The 23,076-nt window shown below is 42.0% G+C and overlaps 1 protein-coding gene across 13 annotated transcripts in view; it reads right to left on the bottom strand.

Moving 5' to 3' along the window:
• The window catches only part of LOC119144790 (zinc finger protein 704-like), a 240,270-nt gene that overhangs the window by 5,534 nt on the left and 211,660 nt on the right, over positions 1-23,076 (bottom strand). For all 13 annotated transcript variants that reach the window (XM_037380583.1, XM_037380580.1, XM_037380572.1 and 10 more), the window contains 5 exons: positions 20,916-21,019; positions 15,537-15,769; positions 11,981-12,081; positions 10,644-10,905; positions 5,536-5,640 (listed from right to left, as the gene is read on the bottom strand). In XM_037380583.1, the coding sequence (XP_037236480.1) occupies positions 5,536-5,640; positions 10,644-10,905; positions 11,981-12,081; positions 15,537-15,769; positions 20,916-21,019 (805 nt within the window). The remainder of the gene's footprint in view (positions 1-5,535; positions 5,641-10,643; positions 10,906-11,980; positions 12,082-15,536; positions 15,770-20,915; positions 21,020-23,076) is intronic.

Here is a 23,076-nt window from a genome sequence, read left to right as displayed (position 1 = left end):
GTGTCATCCTTTGTGAATGTTCCCGAGTGAAGGGTGTTGTTTGGTCTTCTGAGACTTTTCAAAATAAGCCTCCTACATGACCCTGGGAGTTGGCAACATTATTCGAGAAATCACATAGCATAAAGCTTGGCTTTAAATAATTCCTAAATTATTTACTGCTAGGGTCTTATTTTGCTCCTGGGTGAAGGCCACAACTACTTTACATCTAAAACACAGGAAAAAAATTTATGAACACTCATTTTTTGTTATGTACAAAACATAGCAAGCTTCATTTTGGCATCTGATTCACAAACTCACTGCCTCCAGCAGCCAGAAACTGCAGATACTATCATAGTTCCCTGCATTGCTGCAGTCTCATAATATCTGGAAGAATGGCAACTGACCTGACTTCAAGAGAGTTATAGGATGTGCTTTGATTTTTTTATATAGTCTATTTTATAGCTGCTTCACAGTAACAAAAAACTAACCAAGACTTGTAGTGGAATGCAGACACATTCTCAACTTTTACTCTTGGCTGTTAACTACAGAAACTTCTGATTTAACTGCATGTGCAGCTCACACTAAACAAGTTTTGACCGTTACTGATATATCTCCAAAACCTGAAAGAATTTCCTCTCTGCCTGTTTACCCTAAGTCATGTTTTACACGTCCAGAGACGACACTAGCTCCTTCTATCCTATCACTCCAGAATAGAGGGCAGCGTGTTGTCTACTACTTTATTCCTATCTTTCATCAACCACTTACCTTGTTCTACCTAGTAACGATCAAAACACTGAAGACAAAATGCAAAATGGTAACATTTTTCTAGTCTTTGCCGTTTACTACACATTGCACGGTTTTCTAGTCATCAAGAGCAACCACAGATCTCCAATCAATTCTGCTAAGATGCCTAAACATTTTAAAAAACAGAAAATTTTTATATCTACCACTACTAACTGATACTCAAGGTAGTCTTTGGTTATCATTAAACAAAAAAGTACTTTGATGACCTCCTGTGTTATAAGCAATTCTCATTGCTTCCAAACACAGAACAGGCTTGAGCAGTAACTGCAGCGAACAGACTGCGCCTTCCCTCACGTTCTCCAGAGAAGGTCTCTACACCATGGTTTCCACAGACTGGCATACCAAGGCAGCTAAACTGCACCGAGGTTGAACTTCAGTATATTTTAATACACTTTGCAGCAGGTCTTAACAATACCAGTTAGCTGTACTCCTTTGCAGGCAACACCAAGAACATACTAGAGGCGGGCTTGAGAAGGCAATCCTTGCCCCTGGAGGCTTTTCATGTTTGAAGCGCTGTCTAACACAGACAATTAACGTGAAACAATAACGTGTGTTTGAAGCAAGAACCTGTTTCCAGTTACGTCTCCTAGGGGAACCTGTGGTTACAGAGATTTGTGACCTGTAAACATCAGATTATCAAATTTAAAGATACTCTCTCCTGTTCAACCTTTTTGGGTCTTATGAGCAAGCAGGTTAAAAATCAGTATCACACATTAGAGAGCATGCTGGCATTCCAGAAGACGTTACATAAAAGTGGAACTATATGGTCATTATGTTAAGTCCTCCAGTACCAAGAGATACAGACTCCACCATTGCTCATCCCTCATCATTGCTCAAATCATTGCGTCATTTAATTCACTCTGCTCATTCGTCCTCATGCTGTGCCTTATTTTTTCTCCTAGTTCAGTCTCAAGTGGTAAAGCAAACACGAACTTGTCCTTTCTGCTTCACGTGGAGAACTGCACCTACCAATGATGCACAGCTCTGCCAATACTCAACCCTCTCTTGCACTTCCCTAAGTTATTTTAGGAAAATGCTAAGAAAAAGTGTATTTTCCGTCTGCCTTGGGAATCTAACTTGATGTGTGACTCAGAGCAGAAAGTATAAGGACTTTGGAGATTCCCCTAATTCTCCTCTATCACTAAAAACCTTCTAAATAAATGCGTACAGTTAGATGCTGTGAATACCCCTGAGCCTAAAGCAGCCGCATACTGAACCCCGACTGATCCAGCTGTATGTACAGCTTGTTTTGAGGCACTTAAGAACTTGCTGATAAGCACATTCATGTTCACAAAGGCCTTTGGGTACTGCTCTGCTAAAGGCTGCCTGAAAGCAAGGACTTAATGCAAGTCATGATGCCTGTCCAAACACCCCAGTTCCCAGAACAGCAAGTAGGCAGTGCTCGGTCTCATCGAAATTCAATGTCCACAAGACCCAGGGAATTACAGGCTGGTCAGTCTCACCTCTGTGCGTGCCTGGCAAGATCACGGAGTAGATCCTCCTGGAAACTATGCTAACGCACATGGAAAATCAGGAGGTGACTGGCGACAGCCAAACATGGCTTCACTAAGGGCAAACAGTGCCTGACAAATTTGGTGGTCTTCTACAACAGCATTACAGCACTGATGGATGAAGGACAAGCAACCGATGTCATATACCTGGACTTGTGCAAAGCTTCTGACACTGTCCTGCATGACATCCTTGCCTCTAAACTAGTGAGACATGGATTTGACAGATGGACCACTTGGTGGATAAGGATTGGCTGAATGGTTGCACTCAAAGATGTGGTCAATGGTTTGATGTCCAAGTGGAGACCGGTGATGAGTGGTGTTCCTTGGGGGTCAGTACTGGGACCAGTGCTGTTCAACATCTTTGTCAACAACATGGACAGTGGGACAGAGTGCACCCCTAGGAATTTTGCTGACGACACCAAGCTGAGTGGTTCAGTCAATGTGCTGGAGGGAAGGGATGCCATTCAGAGCGACCCTGACAGGCTTGAGAGGTGGAAATGTGCAAACCTCAAGAAGTTCAACAAGGCCAAATGCAAGGTGCTGCTCACAGGTCGGGGCACTCCCAAGCACAAATACAGGCTGGGCAGAGAATGGATTGGGAGCAGCCCTGAGGAGAAACGCTTGGGGGTGTTGGTGGACAAGAAGCTCAACATGAGCTGGCAACATGTGCCTGCAGCCCAGAAAGCCAATTGTATCCTGGGCTGCATCAAAAGAAGTGTGGCCAGCAGGTCAAGGTGGGGTGATTCTCCCCCTCTACTCCACTCTTGTGAAACCCCACCTGGAGTGCTGCATTCAGCTCTGAGGGCCCCAACATAAAAAAAGACATGGACCTGATGGAGCAAGTCCAGAAGAGGGCTGAGGATGATCAGAGGGCTGGAGCCCCTCTCCTATGAGGACAGACTGAGAGAGTTGGGGTTGTTCAGCCTGGAAGAGAGAAGGCTCCAGGCAGACCTTATAGCGGCCTTTCAGTACAGAAAGGAGGCTTATATGAAAGATCGCGACAGACTTGTTAGTAAGGCCTGTAGTGATTGGACAATGGGTAATGGCTTTTAAACTGAAAGGGGGTAGATTTAGATTAGATATTAGGAAGAAATTCTTTACTGTGAGGATGGTGAGCCCCTGGACCAGGTTGCCCAGAGAAGCTGTGGATGCCCCATCCCTGAAGTGCTCAAGGCCAGGCTGGATGGGGCTTTGAGCAGCCTGGTCTGGTGGAAGGTGTCCCTGCCCATGGTAGGGGGGTTGGAACTAGATGACCTTTAAGGTCCCTTCCAACCCAAACCATTCTATGGTTCTACTTGATGATTCTATCCCACTGGTGAAAGAATAGTCAAATGTGTGCAAACCTAGAAGGCTGGGTTTTTCAGGCAGGTTGGTTTGTTTCATTTTGTTGGTGGTTGTTTTTTTTTTTTTTTTTTTTTTTTTTGCTAAACAGCCTTATAAATGCTTTTAGAGATGTAAAGACAGTTCATATCGTTCCCTGAGCAGTTTATAATTCTGCCATCATAACTGTTTCCCAGGTTTTTGTATTGGGATTATTTTTAAATTGTACTTAAATCACTGGCATCTCCATATAATTCTCAAGAAAGTGATTTTGCATTTCTTAAAACTCTTTTAAGAACTCTCAACTCTACAGCCACCGATCAACGTTGTTGCTCGAACAAGTAAATTCAATGTGTACATGTCTAATCCTGTCCTCTTAAGTGTCTGATTTACAATGTAGCTAATTGCATTTTTAGATTCCCAACGCTCCTAGCACCAATTTCTGCTACTACACAAAAGAAGCCAGTTTGATAATTACTCCATATCAAGCCCATTGTTGGGAAATAAAATTCTCGAGGAACTTTATGGATAGCATGCTTTGTCAAGGCACTCTTGTTGAAATTGCTGCCAGCATGATGTCTTTCACTGTTAGTTTTTTCTTGATGGAATTTAATAAATATTCATTGGCAGAGCACAGTGTAATTGATTCAGCCACTTTCATTTTTTATCAGCTCTGCAGGATGCCACAGCCTCTGCAGAAAATCTCCAAGATTTGCCAAAGGTTGACAGTAAGAAGCTTTGGAGATTCACTTGGTGAAGAGAAGGGAGGGAGGGAAATAGTATCTCCTATCGCCATGTGTAACATTCACTGTCAGTAGAAAAAAAGCTATATGGTTCTTTGGATTAGCAATGTGCCTTATATAACACACTTTAAAAATTCATAAATTCATTAAGTGTAATATTAAATGAGATGTTATGATATCAAAAAGGTTTATGGTTCAGAATACCAATTTATACTGAAAAATGCTTTCCAATAAAAATTAGGATACAATACATTAATATTTATTTCTATTCATTATACAGAAGATTTTCCACTCTCATAAATAGTGATTTACATTTACTTTTAGTATTCGCCATGCTAGGCACCAGAAGCCTAATCCCTTTGAACTCTTCATAAAGGTTTTTAACTCCCCCTACAGTATCCACATCTATATTACATTACGTTTAGGACTACTGGAAGTTGATATTTAAGCAAACACCACATTTTTGCAGTACTGGTCATGAAATTAGGTCTCGTACACTAACATTTTTGAAGAAAGAGTCAGGGCTGACTCAACATCTAACACATACATGTAATATATCTTCATTAAAAAGTTGTAAAACTGCAATATGTATTAATATCAAAATGCAATATGTATTGAACACATTTTCTGTATAAAACAACAATTTTCTGCTAACAATAGGGGCTACATATATGTAACCTCTATATGTAAAAATCAGACTTTGCATTTCACCTTACTGTTTCTTTCAGTTGACTTTTAAGTATGCTTCAGACTTCCTTTAGGTAACAGCCTTACTGCTTGAAACCAATTAGCCTGTTAGCATAATGAACACCTTGCTGATTTTCCATCTAGCTTTCTGAGAAATCTCTTAGTGGCACAAAAAGGAGCATATAGTGCCAGGCTCTGCACCTATAAGAATGTTCTTTTGTAAGCATATAATTTAAAAACATATGTACTATAGATCCAATTCTCTGACTGTAGACACCGATTCAAAAAACAACTAACTGTACTGAATTAAAGAGACTGGCAAAGTGTTAAAACCAGCCATGCTGACAAACTGAGGCATATATTTATTTTGTTTCTTTTTGGTATCTGTTAAGTCGAATTTAATTCTATTGTGAGACACCGTGAAACAAAACACAAAGTCCTTTTAAACTTATTGTTTTTTTCTTTCTTTCTTTTTTTTGTCATTCACTTACTGGAATGCCGGTGAAGGTAACCGGAGGCGACTGCCAAGAGATGCTAAAGCTACTGCCATTGGGAGTGAATTTTGTTGAACCTGGAATGTTCACTGGAGGAGTGGCCTGTGTGAAAAGAAAATGTTATTCCAGTAAGAAGAACCATTCCTCTACCAAAGCATTTCACAGGATCTTTCGCTCCCTGAAACTGCAAACCTACAGAAGACTTTCCAAGGTGGAAACCACCTGCACGGTGACAAGCATTTTACCCTTATAAGAGGGATAATCATAGATAAGCCAGTAAGGAAGGGACATGTATGTCACTGTTCTTAAAACCTTTTTTAAAGAAAGATGGCACCTCTCACAAGAATCCATCCAAAACCTTTAAAAGTTAGATCTTACAAAAACCCACACAAAATCAAACATCATATACCAGTAACTTTCAAAATAATGCCAGCTAGCAAAAAGTCCTACAAATGACCCCCTGTTCCACAGTGATAAACAAGGCTGTATTTAGACTGATGGCAGCTGGTTTAAACAACTGAAGACCAGATAACGAGGCTTCTTGGACAACAGGGTTAATAATCAACAGTAAGGGTGGGCCATTTCTCATTTATCAGATAAATGCTTTAAGAATCGTTCCAATTAAAAATGTCTTTCCTATCAAAAACAAGGAGCTGAAAATCATCACTGGGATTCAAAAAAACAGCTCTTAAAAGACTAAGCTAAAGCAAATATTTGAAGGACACCTGGACCCCTTGAACTCATGTTCTTCCCATCTGGGCTATAATATCCAGTGCTGCCCTGTGGTGCAATACCCAATAATATGAGCTCAGACCATTGAGCGTCTTTCATCTTCTGCCTTCCCTCTAGTTTTCCCACTGGGCTATGAGCCCTCAGGAATTCTTCCCTGCCCCTTTTTGAATTCCATTTAATTTACAGAGTCAGGAAATTCATACCCTGCAGTTACCCTGCCTAGCAGGAGCAGGAGCAGCCACTATGAACACAGGCTCTCTTTGACTCCTGAATTTCAAGCTTTCAACACAAAAAAAGGCTCCTTGGTTTAAACTTACAAAGAACTAGCTATTAGAAATTAGCTTTTACTTCTGCCCTTCAGTTGCCTGCACGTGGTATTTAAGTGGCAGTTGTGTTTGAGGCTGCTGAAGTTGTCTCACCGTTTCAAGGAAGAGAGTGCTTCCCTGAGCCACCAGGCAGAGAGGAGTGATGAAAAACTACAACTTGATAGTCCTATTAAAGATCATCTTCAGAGTAAACAAGCGCTGAAGCAATCCCCTGGAGTCCCTCCAAGGAAAAGAAACAGAGACCACTGGATGCCTCCGTCTATGACAGCGATGCTCTGCAGGCTGCAGAGCCTGCTGATAGCTCCAAGAGAACCCACACAGACATGTGAAGCAAATGTCCACTGAGATCCATAAAATATAAAAACCTCACTGAAAGGCATCGAGAAAAATTTGGCAACTCCAGATGGTACCAGTAGTGCTTCATTACAACCCTGTTCAAATGGGAAGGAGTGAATGACCACAGCACTTCTGCCAGAAAGAACTGGAGGCAGCTGGGCTGGCAGTGAGGCAGCACTGCCTCTGCTCAGATCCCATCAGGGTATCAGCTCAAAGCCGAGCTCAGCACAGTGTCTTCCTCAGGTATTCGAATAAGATCCGCAGTGGACATCCCAGATGCTGAAAGAGCCCCCCTGTAGTTCCTCTGTAACTAAATTTTAACAGGTACAGGCACTCGTTTCATAACGAAACATAAGAAGTTTAAATTGCTGTGATTTTCAGTTACCCAAAATACTGTGGTGCTCAGCTCTTTTTTTTTTTCTCAGTGTCTAAATATCTGCCTCAAACATGATCAGATTTAGACAATCACCTTGTTCATTTGCTTCCCAGATGTGCATCTTCACTCATCAAGCACAGTTGCCTTTTTCACACTGACGTTTTGGACGATCTCTTCCATAAAGCAACACTGTAACATTACAACAAACTGAAGAGTTTCTATACCCCGATCTCACTTTGCTTAGAGGCCTCCATCTGATTTCCAACCAGAATATATTAGTGGATTATTTATAATTATTTATTTGTGCCAACATTGCCCTTACATCTGAAATAGCATGTGCTTGTCCTATTCCCTTACCATGTTTGTCCTCTCACTTTCTCCCCAGGCAGCAATCCCAATCTCTCCTTGCTCCTGCTTTGCCTGAGCTTTCAGTCCCTGGGCTGGAGAGGCTCTCCATGTCCTCCCTCTTCACTGATCACCTTCTTTCCACCCCTTCTAACTGAAGCCCATTGCCCTTGAACTTAGTTGACCAGAACTCTACTCAGGATCTCAGCTGAAGTTATCTTGGGGTCTTGTCCAACAGCATTGAAAATCCCTGTCTCTTCCAGATATTGATTACCCAAGAAAACTGACCTTTTTTTCCCCTTCACAGCTCTATTGTTGTTGGCTCATAGTCATTCTGTGCTTGATTAATGAATATAGGTTTCCTCCTCACATAATTTTCTAACTACCTCAAGTTTATAGCAGAAAAATCTCGTTAGTTCCTAAGATGCAGCACTTTGCGTGTTCTGTCATTAAACTGCATCCAAAACCTATTATTCTGAAGATCACCCAGCCATGTAAGCATGATATATAAATCTCTGTACTGCTGACGTCTCCTGACTTCATTATCAGGAAAGTTTATGACAGTATTTGTGTAGTACCAAAATGATTAAATGAAACTGAGATCAGGCCCAAACCCAGGTTTTCATTCAACTCCACTAATAACATTCAATAGCCCTTTCAAAGTAACTCTCTGCTGTTCTCCCCGACTCCCCAGCTTCCTCTCCTACACTAAATTTATTCTCTAGCCCAAGAAATACTGACTATATGTTTTAAGATCAAATGCTCTCCTCGAATCCGGAGGGGTTTGTTCTGTACTGCTTCTTTGTTGTTTACAAAGCTACCCTGTCCAAGGAACATGTTAGACTGTTCTAGTGTAATCTTCCTTTCGGGTTCCTCCATTGCAGTTCACCTCATTTGCTGTACTTTCCACAGTTTCTTCGATTATTCTTCTAAATCCTTCCTCATCCACAGGACTGGGTCAGACAAGTGTCAGGACTTGCCTGCTCACTTTCCCTTTATATCTTTCTTACCGCAGGTATTATAATTGCCATGTTCCAGTCATACGGGAAATTGCATCCAACAGATCTGTTTAGGATTCTTGTGACCCAGCTTTGGGTTCCATAGTTTTTCCCTTTTTTTAACAGGTATCCTGGGATGAACATTATTCAGCCTCCCTTATCCAAATTCCTTGAGCTGTGAATTTTGCCTCTTCCCTCCTAATGAAGTAATTTCAGCGTTCATGCTCTCATCCGTATGAGAGATTGTCTTCATCGCTACATTCCCATTCAATACTTTGTTTCTGTTTTGATACAGATAATATTCAAAAGTAGAAAAAGTTTTGAAATTCTGGACATGGCTCGCTCCAGCAAGCAAACTGCAGGAAATATGGTGGTATTAAAGATGCCGTCATCATCGTCTCTTCTATTCTCTTTTACACAACAGATTAGTCACAAGAATGTTTAAATACTGTGAGTGAAAGCTGGAATCAATTCCTCCTCTTGCTGGTGAGAGGCGAATCTCCACCTTGCCTCCTGGAGAGTGCTCTTCTTTCTGGGCTACAGGGACCCTAGCACAAGATGCCATGGACCTGCTCTGCAGAAGCTGCCTCCTTTGCAAGGACAATCTGAATGCCTGAACAGGGACCCCACCTCCCGCTTCCAATTAGAAAGCCTTCAACAGTGTGGACTGTCACTCCTTGCTGATGAAATGAAGTACTGAAACCAGAGCAACTTGAAAAGGAGACAGGGCTCAGACACCTGTAGTCTCATGTCATGGAATACATCAATTCAAATCCAATTCAAATAGCCTAAACATCTGAACTAGGATTTCCTTAGGCAAGTCCTTTACTCAAAGGCTTCTTATAAAAAAAGATTGAGTGAGCCTCCAAATTGTAGGGAGGGCGGTCACGACTGTAAATCCTAAATGAAGCGAGACTCTTTTCAGCAGCTTAGACTTGCTGCTGCACTCTCTGAGAGGCAGGGTTTAAGCTAGACTGAGAAGAATGCCTTTCTCCCAGCTAGCTTGATCAGTCCTCAGGTTGGTGTGCTACCTGATGTAGCTCCCACCTGAGATGCCAAGCCTCCACCCATGCTTTCTGTCATGCACAAGAGTCTAAACAAGCCTGTGAATTCTGTGTAGTTTCCTCTGCCCTTCTAGTGGGTCTGCTCCAGATGCACAACAAAAAGGTTTCATCTGCACAAAGCTGTATAGGAAAATTATTGCATCTGATAAATTTAAGAGAGTTCAGTTCTCGGCTGCATACACAGGTCATGGACCACACTACTTCAAAGCCTCTATTCTTCTTCTCTCATATGGTATCCAGACCAAAATATGTCAAATTTTAGTGCACTTTTAAAATTAATGCTTTCTGTCCAAACTTAGTTGGAAGTTTTTGGAACAGCACATTTTGGATCTGATTGGATTTTTGCCATTGGCAAAGCATTACCTCTAAGAGGAGGAGGATACCACATATGCCTTTTCATTCTTCCTGCTCTACTTCACATAAGCAAACTGACATTTCACACTGTACAAATAAAGGAAATTAATTGTTCCTGGGATCCCTTGGGTACTTGCCTACAGATATCTGCAGTACAAGCAGAGCTGAACTGAAGACTCTGGGGATTCGACTGGCTGAATGAGAATTTTTACAATGCAGGAGACCACATCTCAGCATGTCACCTTGGGCCCCTGTTATGGTCAGTGGAGAATTAACTGATGTAGGCAGTGGGATACACAGAGCAACTCTTCCCAACCTGAAGTATGCACCTATGTGTGGCTGGATAAACAGCACCCAAAATCCACCAGATATGGTGGGAGCACAAAGAAACAAATGACTAGCTCAAAAATGGACATCTGCATTTAAATAAGATGAACCCCTTGGGCTGCCCTGAAAAATTTTCAACCCAAAAAACTAGACTTGGCTTTTTAAAACCCAAAAAATGTGATCTGACATTTCTTCATGCATTAATGACATTAGAGTAATCAATGGAGATCACTCTCACTAGTGTTACCTGGTAAGCGTGGTCCGTGTGTACGAGGTAGAGGTTGGTAGGAGCTGAGCGGCTCAGAGGTGTCATCAATTTAGTCTCAGTTTTGGCACAGGAAGTTTCAGGACGGATTGTATCTTGGGTGGGAAAGGAAGGAGGAGATGCTAAAGATGGAGAGACTGGGGAAAGACTGCTTAAGCCATCTGCTACCGAGTCCGTGTTGAGCCTGATTTCTGTATAGTAAAAATCCTCCTCTCCATCACTGTAGTCAGACTCTCCTGCGCGTCTGTATCAAAATAAATAATTGAAGACCGATTAAATGAAAGCAAGAACCCCAAGGTAAATTTAAGTTGTAGAAAAATGCACAAATATATTCATACTATTAATAAATTAGTATTCCCAGTTTCAACCCTACCTACTTTATCAGCATTCTGGCTGCAGGGAAAGGGGAGAGGAAAAGAAAGTCATCTAAGTCTGAGAGGAAAAGAAGTAGGATTAGAGGGTTTCTTCTCCTCTCAGTGTTTTGAGAGAGATTTTCTCTGTTCCTGATAGCCTCACCCTTCAGAGCCTAAGCCCAACAGCAACTACTATGACTTTGCAAGACTCTCTGGAGATCCACACCAGAATACTTCCTCATAGTCCCTTTAATTTTTAAGCACTGTGTAACACAGACTTACACAACAGAGATGTATGTCCACATACCTAACAGGTGAAGACCATGAGTCTCCACTGTAACTACATGAGACAGTTAGGTTACTCAGCATATTGCACAGGAGATTTCAGTTGCAAAGTAAAGCTCTGAAACAGGCTTATGTTATACAAAATTCATTCACTTTTGCTTCTAGTCCAAGTAACATACACATGGAATTGCAGCTTCAGCTTCTTTGTCTTAGGTGTTGGGGTTTTTTGGTGTTACGGTGGGTTTTTTTTGGCATTGACTCGGAACCATCACAAGCACCTGATGTGAAACAAGACTAGTGAAACCAGCTACTAAGAAGAAAATTAACTCTATCCTAGCTGAAACCAGGACAAAAGTATTCATGCAAGACCCTGAAATGTGCCATCTTTCACACAGCATCAGCTTGGATGTGATGTGCAGATAGCACATACAAAGTAAATGCCCGAGTTGTGCAGCTGTTAGGGAAGTGCAGTGTGAGCTTCACAAAAGTTCAGGAAAGAAAGTGCCTCACTGCTGGAAGACATTCTCATTCACCTTGACGCACTACTCTGCAATTTCCTCAGAAACCTAAGGACCTGAGACAGAGAAGCCAAGGACAATCCAGTTCCTCCCCCCAGCCAAGTGTGACTCCTCCCTTTCTATACCAAAATCCTTTACACTTCCAAAGAGACTGCTCTCTTACCCAAGGTGAATGTTCCGTATGTGTTTCTGAATCCCTGCAGCTGTGCTCAGTACCTTCCCACAGTTTTTCCACAGGCATTTGAACATCACCTTCATGGAGTTCTGAAAATTATTAATAAAGCAACATTAGCTGTAGGAAGATAGAAAGAAAACCAAACCACCCAAAACAAATACACAACTACAGAACACTGTGAAGGTTCAGAGCCTCTAATTCCGAATTTGTAATGATGTAAAAGTCTCTGTCCACCAGTGTCATCCTACTGAACACAACAGAATCCCAGTGAAAAGCTGCAGGAACAGTTTGTGACAAAATATCTCTCTCCACTCTTTTGCATGGCTTTTTCATTTGCCAGTTCCAGTTCTGTCTCCCCACTAAAGAGGCAGATGACGTATCAACTTCGTACATTTCTTTGGAGTCTTTCAAAGAACAGCTGATGAGGACTTCTCATTTAATGCAAGGCATCTTCTTTAATTAGGATCTTCCTAAAGCTCTTGTGAAATTTCTGCTTGTGAATTTTGCAACACACAAAAAATACTGTGCCAGAAAACCGTAGCTTCTGCTATGACAATATTCACCCACAAGCTGCCAAAACCTGCTTTTATTTCATTCAGACGCTGCTTTGACCCTCACTTGGACAAGAGAATGAGAAGCTATCTGGCTGTGTTCAACATTTTTAAAAGGATGTTTGTATAATCTTATTTTAGTATTCTTGTTATATTTTTTAATGTACCTTCACTGGCCTAAACTGAATTGTCATTAATTTAGACTACAGCCAACAAGGCTATAACCAGCCCAATGTTTAATATTTTGAAGACTCAGGAGAAAAATAAAAGCACACTATATGGCAACAAACAACACCAATGTTGCAGAACTGTATAGATTTTTTAAAAGCTAATTTTACCCCCCAATTAAACCTACTTTATAAATTTTAAGTAAAAAAAAAATAGTATCTAAATAATTTGTACATGTCAAAAATAATTTTCTCTACTATTACAGAACACAATATTACAGAAAACATGAGGAAGAGCTTCAAAATACTGTCTTCTTATCCTATAATTTTAGTTACATGTAAGATTAAATGAATATATTAATACAAAGCTCAACTGAAAAGGGAATAAGCACATCCTTAGAGTCAAGTATAGGCTTCACTGTGTCTTGAACAAAAGTTGACTTGCTGCTTTCTTCAATTTGGATCCTTTGCAACTGCATGCCAGTAGACAGTAAGTTTCAGCACTTGCTACAAAGACGATGATTAGAATGTAATTTCAAAAATCTCTGCTGATGTGCTTTTTAAAATACAAGTTGATTGTAGTAGCATGTTCTCATAGTTACTTGGCATTATAGCAACTCCTGTTTGAAAGTAGGGATGCTAAGGGCTTTCAGAGTTGAGGTACCTGATCGTATCGTTTGTATGAAAACCTTCTGCTTTGGAATAAGTTACACATAAATTCCCTCTATAGTTTTTTGATCTGATAATACAACTACCATTCAAAAAGATACAGAATTCTTCTTTTCCTGAAGTTAAATATAATCTACCTAGCAATTTTGATAGATACATTTCTTACTTTTATAATACTAAACACTACCATCAGCTCAAAACCCCAGAACCAACCATGAACTATAGCAACAAGAAGACCACCATGCTTATCATTTACATCTTAGGAATTCTGGTACGACATCATGAACACCATATGCATCTTCAAGAACACAGAATGATTTAACATCAATCTCCAGTTTGATGGTAAAACCAATCTCCTAGCTCCACTGAGTTTTTGACTTTATTGCCAGTGCTAGTGAGTCTGCAAAACCCCATGTACTTAAACATAACCAAATGAAATCTCACCCAGTAGAAATAAAGAACATAAATCATGCTTCCACTTCTGACTAGTCCAAAAATTGCCTCATCAGGCTTAATGTTTTATTTAAGAAAATAATGGAACATAAATGGCTTGGTGAGGAATAACTATGTTAGTGGAAACTTTTAAGCAAACAACTTTCTTAACAGGAAGTGGTTGCTAACATGACATTTTCCAAACATGAAATGGAAGAAACTTTAATGAGTAAAAGTAACATTACCGATCACTCTATTTTCATGTTTATTCCTTCTGATTTTTGCAGCCCTGAAGAAGAAATAACCTGAACATTTTTATTTCAGCTTCTAAAGGTGTGAAAGGTAAAGTACCACACTGGGGCCAGAATAAAAAAGCCTGCAGGAAATGCAGTTCATTTATAAAAAAAAGTTCGGCGGGTAATAATATTTATCTAAATTAAACATTTGCCCTACAGAGCAAAATCCCTGCAAACCAGAACAGAAAGTGTAACAGATCTGTGGTGGGTACAAAAATAGAAATATTCAATGACAACTTACAAAACAATAAAGATGGCAACTGCAAACCCATCTGTCTCACCACAGCTGAGCAATAAGAGTGATGCTAATAAGCTGAACTTTAAGAAATAAAAGGCAAACCAGCACACTTCTGCATTCCCACTCCTCCTGTCCCACACCTGCTAAAATTCCCCCTGTCTTTAGGTTAACAGTCAACTCTAACTTCTAGTTTAATATAACAAAGGTGTTCTCCAAAATATTTGTTTTCCTTTTTAGCAAGAAGCACAAACATTTTACACCCCTCTCCAACAAGCAGGGGCAGAACAGTGTAGCTCAGCAAATAAGCAACACCTGGAGCAAAAGGATAAATCTGAATAGGTTTAAACAATCATTAAAACTTTTAGCTGGTGATGAAGCAATTAACTGTCTCAGACTGAGCCAGAAACAAAGTCACTAAGGAGAATAAATTCTCCAGTTTTTCTCCTTACAAAAAGCCCTTTTTCATCTTGCTACGTAAAATCTGTCCTCTTGCGTTGGGGAGGGAAGGAAACTTGGACTACTGCCATCTCTTTGTTTTCTTCTTCAAGAGAAGCTTGCTTACTAGCGTAATGGTGCTTTTTTGGTGTTAGTTTCAGATTTTTTTTTTTTTAATGCTATGTTTTATTTAGTCTGCTTTTGCACTCCTACCAAGGATAAATTTGGCCACTGCTAATACTGTATCAAAAGCCATCAGGTCTGATCCCTCTCTCCTTTTTTCATTCCGTATGTTTGCACAGAGAAAGCTTCACAGTATTAAGGTATCTGACATGCTGTCAGACAAACAGCACTTTCAGGGAACAAGAAGTATTAAGGCCACATCCAGTTTCTGTGATGACATGTATAAGCTGCCTGTTGCATCCTGCATACAAAGAATTTGCCAAAGTAAGACAGAAATCCCTGGAATGGCCAGAGGCAACACCTTCTGGAAATCACTCTAGTGTTTTCTGAGCAGGAGGCTCTGTAGAACCTCACCATCTGCCCGCAAATATGTGGTGCTGATGGCAGCATGTGTGTGCAGTAGGTGACTAGGTTGAGTGAGACATAGTGGCTAGGCTAAGCACCTATGTTAACTGGATGCCAAGGAGCGATACACATACAGAGCTGTTTGGGTGACCTGTTCCCTTCTCACAGTAAAATAAGTCTACCAACATCCTATTTGCCCATGGGTATGGAATTTAACATGAGGCTAACCTTCCTCTTCCTAGGAATGGGCTCATCAAAGAGAAGGTTGCTTGTTTCAGCTTCATCAATACCATCATCTGGCTGGGAAGGTGTCCGAAAAGCTTTGAAGCTATCAGCTGACAGAGGTGGAGATGGGGTGGATGGGTTGGACTGGTCACTGGGAGCATTCCAGCTCCAGTATCCACTGCTGCTGGTACTAGAAGGCACAAATCCTCCTTCTTTCCAAGATCCATTCAGGGATTCTGTCAAAAATAACAACAGCCATTATTACAACAGTTTTGTGCTTGGGCTAAGTAGCAATTTTATCTAATGCTTAGATGCCACGTTGGTAATGAACGGTACGTTCAATAAAGGAAACCAAAAGCATTGGATGTAGAGAGAACAACCATATCTATGCCACTGCACACAAACTACATATTCCACACTTGATTTTTCAGTTGTGTTTTTTTCTTTTTTTTTAAACAAGAATTTTTCTAAAAAGAAATGCTCAGTTTGGAAAAATAACTTGTTCTGGAGCATAAACCACAATAAGCAGTCAGATCTTGCATGCATGATTAAGGTAAAGCATTCAAATACATCCTCAACTTTCAACAGGAAGACATGACTGTGGTGAGGCATCAGAGCAAGTGCCAAGCCACCACGTGGCCAAGAGGAGATCCCCTGGGAAGGGGACATACACTCTGAGCCTCAGGACACTCAGATCTACAAAAACCTGATCATCTTCCCATTACTAAAAACATCAAAGAAAACCATTACTATACTCTTAACTGCCTTCTCATAATCTCCCAGCGCACTTACCTCTGCCTCATCTGAATCTCTAAATGAGGTACCATGTACCCTTGGAAAGATACCCCTTTTTCTTCATACAGGTGTATCATTAGGCATCTGGTTTCAGAAGTGGGATGCATAGATGCTGGATCACCTCCATACCTGCTCGTTGGAGGAACCCCCTCCTCACTGCAGCACTTTCCCTGACATTAGGTGGTAAGCAAACACTCGAACTAACAGGTTACTCTACAACGTGGTGAGTGGGAGTAACAGCACTGCTTTCACAGTCTGAGGCACAGCTTGAGCCATGTTTCATGTGCTGAGGTCCTCAGCATTAGACATTGACACACCACTCTTCCCAGTCCCTAAAGGGCTTTTGGCAGGAGAGGAGTACATAGGTCACCAGCTCGGCAAAGGTACGGCCCAAGCGTGTCCAATGGTGCAACCATGGGTGGCTCTGCCTGAAGCTTCAGGTTCTCACAAGAGCCTGGGCACGTGCTCAGGGACGGTTTAGGTGCGGTTTCGCCCTAACTCAGGCATTGGAAGCTTTTCCCAATGACACTATAGGTGCCCAAGTACTGTGCAACACCAGACTTCGGGAGTTGGCAAGCAAGTAACATCTTATCGTTCATGAAAAGTTATTTAAGTGTGAGACTGGAGTCTTTTCAAGTCAGTGCCTGCCTTTAAGAGTTCTGCAGAAGTCACTCCTTCATTCCTTCTCCATTTCTTACAGACAGAATTAACTCATGACATCAGCAAGAAAATAATGTCAACCACTTGCTACCAAAAGCTTAACCCCAAACCAGTCAATTTTTACTATTTTCCTCCTAATGCAGTTGGGTTTAGATGAAACCCTTAACAGTTAACACGAGCTGCTCACAAAACAGAATGCAGTGCTCCATCACGTAAGCACATGCATAAAAATACCCCCTTGCACAGGCAGCAGCCAAGTCCCTGCACTTACTGATCAGGGCCACAGAACATAAATGGAATCAACCCTCCCACCCCCCCTAGTTTTCTCTTTGGAAAACAATATATACATTTCCAGTAGCTAATAAATTAACATATGAGAATGTCATGTTTTGGTTCATGATTACAGCCTTCATGTGGCTGTAATGGAGGTGGGGTTTGTTTCTTTTACATATTTGTGCTTTAGTCTTGTGCCAAAGCCAAGAAGTACATCTGGTATCAACTTGTGACCTTAGCATAGCTTAACATTTCCTTTTCTTCAGAAAAACAAAGGAAACAGCACTCCTTCAACTACTATTTTCCGACACATTTATAGCGGTACTTTGTATTCTCATGGTTTACAGCTTTTCCCCACCTTGCTGAAGGAACAGATGTAAATCAAGAACATTTTTAAAGTAGTATGGAAAAGACTGAATGAGACTGACAACAGGAAAAACAACAAAAACTAGTTCTGGTTAATACTAACAAATCTGTCCATGTAAACAAGTTTAAAATATAAATAAATGTAATTTACTTTTATTTTGGGGCTCTTTTCACATTGCTGGAGTTGCATGAAACTGAACCAGACCAAATATTACTCAGCTGCAGTGAAACAACAGCTAAACTCTGATCCAGTTTATATAGGTGATCATTCCCAGTAATTCCAGCACAGATCACATTTTAATATTAATGCTAATGTTTGGGGGCTGTTTTTTTTTAACTTCTAGGCAAAATTCCATTTGTATCAACAAATGTTCCTTCAACTATACAGCTACTTACTGCCCTTCTTTGGAAAAGAATGTAGAATTAATTATTAGTCCATTTGTGGCTCCTATTACTAAGATCAGAGCCCAGCTTTACAACACCGAATCAGCTTTAAATTATCAAATCTTACTTAAGTCTTCAGTATGTCTTCACTCAGGCAAAACTAAGATATTCAGGGAGAAAGTGCCCAACAACAGCTTCCAAATCTTGTCTGTGATTACCAAAAACACATGAATTACTTTTTCAGGCTAGTCTTCCCAGATTTTGGGAAACAAGCAGGCAAGCTATGTGAAGAAATATCAAAGAACACTCAGACTGCACGAAGAAATATCAAAGGCAGTTAACAGCTACCATTTACCTATTAAAAATTCAAAAGGGCTTGTTCGGAAGATTTTTTCCAATCGACGGCTGCTAGCTAATATGCACTGCTGCTCCTGACAAGTGTCATCTGCTCAAACTGCCTGAGGTGGCAGATATTGCCTTGCCCCACACCAGAGCAGCTCCCTGTGACCAGGGATGCAACGTGGGACAGGTGTGTTCCTTGGCATTGTGGGTTTGCATGGCAAGGTTTTGGTAGTGGGGGGGGCTACAGAGGTGGCTTCTGTGAGAAGAGCCAGAAGCTTCCCCCATGTCCAATGGAGCCAATGTTAGCTGGCTCCAAGACAGACTTGCCGCTGGCCAAGGCTGAATTAATCAGTGACGGTGGTAGCGCCTCTGGGAAAGCTTATTAAGAAGGGATGAGGGAGGCGGGGGGTAGGGTGCTGGGGGGAAATCTACACCAGAGAGAGAGGGAGGAGTGAGACTACGTGAGAGCAACAACTCTGCAGACACCCAGGTCAGTGCAGAAGGAGGCAGGAGGGGCTCCAGGGCCGGAGCAGAGGTTCCCCTGCAGCCCATGGTGAAGGCTACGGTGAGGCAGGCTGTGCTCCTGCAGCCCATGGAAGTCCATGGTGGAGCAGATCTCCACCTGCAGCCCATGGAGGACCCCATGCCAGAGCAGGTGGGTGCCTGAAGGAGGCTGTGACCCCATGGGCATCCCACGCTGGAGCAGGTTTGTTGGCAGGACTTGTGGACCCATGGAGAGAAGAGCCCATGCTGAAACAGGTTTGCTGGCCGGGCTGTGACCCCGCAGGGGACCCACGCTGGAGCCGGCTGTGCCTGAAGGATGGTACCTGGTGGGAGGGACCCACGCTGGGGCAGTTCGTGAAGAACTGCAGTCCGTGGGAAGGACTCACGTTGAAGAAGTTCATGGAGAACTGTCTCCCATGGGAGGGACCCCAGGCTGGAGCAGGGGAAGAGTGTGACGAGGAAGTTGCAGCAGAGATGTGTGATGAACTGACCATAACCCCCATTCCCTGCCCCCCTGCGCTGCTCTGGGGGAGGAGGTAGAGAAATCAGGGATTAAGTTAAGACCGGGAAGAAAGGATGGGTGGGGGGAAGGTGTTTTTCTGATTTGGATGGTAATAAATTAAACTAATTTTCCCAAAGTTGAGTCTTTTTTGCCTGTGACAGAAATTGGCGAGTGCTCTCCCTGTCCTTACCTTGACCCACAAGCCTTCCATTACATTTTCTCTCCCCTGTCCAGTGGAGGACAGGAGTGATAGAGGGGCTTTGGTGGGCACCTGGCATTCAAGCAGGGTCATACCACCACACTTGGCCACTCCAAATCCCTGCCTGGCAAATCAGCACAGATCCATCTTCATCTGTGGTTTCGGCTGTGAGGTGAGCAGCTGGAGAGCAGGTATGTTTTTACCTTTCCCTTTCCCTTCAACACTGGAAAGCACACAAACAGGAGCCATGTGTGTTCATGGCCAGAATTCCAGCTAAATGGATAAAGCTTAGATTTTCTGGAAAAAAATGGAAAACACACACTATTTGTTCAAAAATCTTTAAAGCTGGAACATACGGTACAAATTCCTTTTAAGAACGTCATTCAGTAGATCACCCCTGCTTCCATGAAGAAACGCAAAGACTACTTCCCTACTCATTTGCATCTGTAAGTATTCCTCAAAGTCCTCAAGATTATTTACAGTAGAAGGGCATCTAGTGTCTATTTAACAGTTACAAATGAGTAAGAAAAGCCAGAAGCATACAAATAATGCTGAGATATCCTAACAAGGGTGTTCTAAATTAAATAATTCCTTAAAATCTAATGCTTTTAAGAACTCTTGTTTTTAAGCACTTGTTTAAAAACACTTGTAACTCCAGTCAAGATTAATTACATTAACGCATAGATTAATTATACTTCATTAGCAATTTCATTATTACGGCTAACTTTATATTTATTTTTATTTGTGTGTCTTCTGCTATATCATGAATGGTGTAGCCTTCTAAAGGGATTACAGATTTGATGGTAGACCATCAGAGAGTTACAAAGGGCACAGGAACTGAGGGTCTAATCCTGCATCAGCAGAAACAGACCTGTTGCTGTACAGACCGCTACTGCACTGCCTCTCAGTTGAGGGCTGTGATCTGCAAGTGCTTTGCCTCATCATATTGTTGCGTAAAATCTGATCTGATTTCCATGGGCTGGGGACAAGAACAACTGCTGTCACGTTTACTGTATATGTGCAAAAGCAAATAAGCTGTTGGGAAAATCAGCTTTTCAGTGAGGTCAGGAGACCTTCCGCAGCACTCATCTCCCATTTATGAAATGGGGTATCTCAAGTTTCATAAACTGGAGCTACTCTACAGTTACAGAAAAGGTTTCTTCTCGTTTCTGCCAATGCTTCACCAAAGACCGGCACTAGGTCAGAGCAAAGCTCAGTATGCTGGTCACTGCCAGAAGACAGCCACTCACCCTTTGTCCTCCACCACAGCCACAACTCCTGGAAATAAGCCCCCACATACACAGCCCTGGCACCCCTCCCCTGCAGCCCCTGCCCAGGCACTCCTCGGAAGGCTTACCGTTGGGTCGGACAGGAGGGCTGCGGACCAAAGGGCTGGTGGATAAACTGGTGAGTACCATAGCTGCTGTTACTTTATCCATGTCAAGTTCTTCTGAAGATTTTCTGAAACAGTGAATGGGAGACAGGAAACACATCAGCAAATACTTAACCTTTTTTTAGTAATTTTTTTTTTTAATACCAGCCCAAACCCTACATCAGCATGACACAGTAGCAAAAGCAAGCCACCAAATACAGTGCTCAAAGCTTTTGTGTATTCTGGCAACCTGAGCTATCAAGTGGCTACTTTAAGCCAACCAGCTCAGTATAAATAGGAAAAGCAGTGAGAAGAGAATACATCTTTGTATAAAATTGTCAGTATCACTATGACCCTTCATAAGTTTGACTCTGTTCCTCCCTCGCCGCCTCCAGAATTTCAGCTATTCATGTTCTAGGTGTGTACATAAGAGGTTTTTTTCTTGGATGAAGACACAGAGGTGCAAACCGAAATATGATTACTAGTAACATTAATGTCATATACTACTCACTGTAGGGTGAGGAAGAACTATGAACTGGAGCTAAGGGATACAATTTTTTCTTTGTTGCTTCTGCTTAATGCTATTAACCTTCCTGTACTTTCTCTGAAAGACTGATACTAAATTTTTCCTTGCCAGATGTTAAACCAACTATTTAAAATAGCACACTGGCAGAAAACCAGGGTAGGGGAAAAAAATATTAATTTTTTGCAGGTGTGATAGGCACCTGAGCCAGTAAGATGGCACAGTGTGAAGAGAGGGACCCATTGCTGCCTTAGCTTGGTCTTGCTGGAAGCCTGCCATAAGTCAAAGAAGAGGGCATGAGCAACAGGTAATAAGGGAAGGGAGGGCAGCCAGCTTTCCAGGGGAGTGAGAAGAGGATTTGGAGAACAACGGATGTTGGCAGAAACCACGCTTCAGTGACCCATCGCTAAAGGAGTCACATTTTCTTTAGACAATGGAGGATTCACTTTGTCTGTAAAAATGTGGATACTATTACTTTTTCCACCAAAAGTAACCTCTTCCTGACAATGTAGAGTTTCTGAAGAGTGCACGTACCAAAACAGAACTACTAAACCCACTAGGTTTAGCAGACTTTTGCTTTTCATCCTTCAGGGACAGCGGAATCAAAGCAGACAGCTTCTTGTAAACATTTGCTTTCAACCAAAGACTGGTCATCCAAGACCATCTTCTCATTTACTAGAGACCAAGTTAAATTTGTTCTTACAAAGGACACTTCCCCCACCTCGATTCTGCCTTGTGGGGTTTCTATAATTTCCTCTGTGACTTGCCAGGATCTCTATTTAACTCATCAGGTCGAGCCTTTATTTAAAGCCCAATACACGAAGTGTTCAGCTACCTGATGCTTTCCATCAACTGTTGATTGGTAAGTCACCAAGAAGAACAGGACAAGCTGGCTGCAATCCCCTCTCTAGAATCCCATTTCACCCACCAGGTGAAAGGCTCACGAACTGGCAACTATGCTACAGTCAAAACCTCTTGGTATTTTAGTGAACAAACCTCAGACTTGAGGTTCACAGCTGCTTTATGGGTGATGCAAGGACCCATGCAGGTGCCAATGAACACTCTCCCATGCCACACAACAGCTTAGCTCTCACGACTGTCTTTTGCAACATATCAGTGCCTGGAACCAGAACGCTGATGACGGTACCTGCTGCATTCTGTTTATATCCATAGAAACCCTCCGTTCCTTCAGCCAAAGCTTTTGCAAAGAACGCAGCAGTCATATGCTCATCATCAAGTACTGGAAATATCTTGGATACCTGCTATAATCAGCCAATACCTGAACCTGCCACCCATCAGGTCCGTCTGCAAAGGAGTATTTCACTCAGAATGCCAAATTCCTCAGGGCTCAGAAGACCTTTCCTACAGGATGACACGGAGATGCTACATTTTCTGGAGATCAGCCCTGCCAGATGATTTTCCAATTACCCAATATCCTAGTACGAAAGACCACTCACTGAGAAGAATTCAGCTGCTCTGTAGTCCACTCCTGCAAGACTACACCGACTGTACTCCTTTATCCAGCTGTGGGTGAACCACTAATATTTGCACTTTGGCAACATATGAGGCCAAGATGACCACAGGTTCCTGATATGCTGGAGAAGCTGATCCCCAGTGTCTGCA

This window comes from Falco rusticolus, chromosome 3 (genome assembly GCF_015220075.1).
Source record: "Falco rusticolus isolate bFalRus1 chromosome 3, bFalRus1.pri, whole genome shotgun sequence".
In the NCBI taxonomy this organism is placed as follows: domain Eukaryota; kingdom Metazoa; phylum Chordata; class Aves; order Falconiformes; family Falconidae; genus Falco; species Falco rusticolus.
The sequence above is the reverse complement of the archived record's forward strand: the minus strand, read 5'-3'. Positions and strand labels throughout refer to the sequence as shown.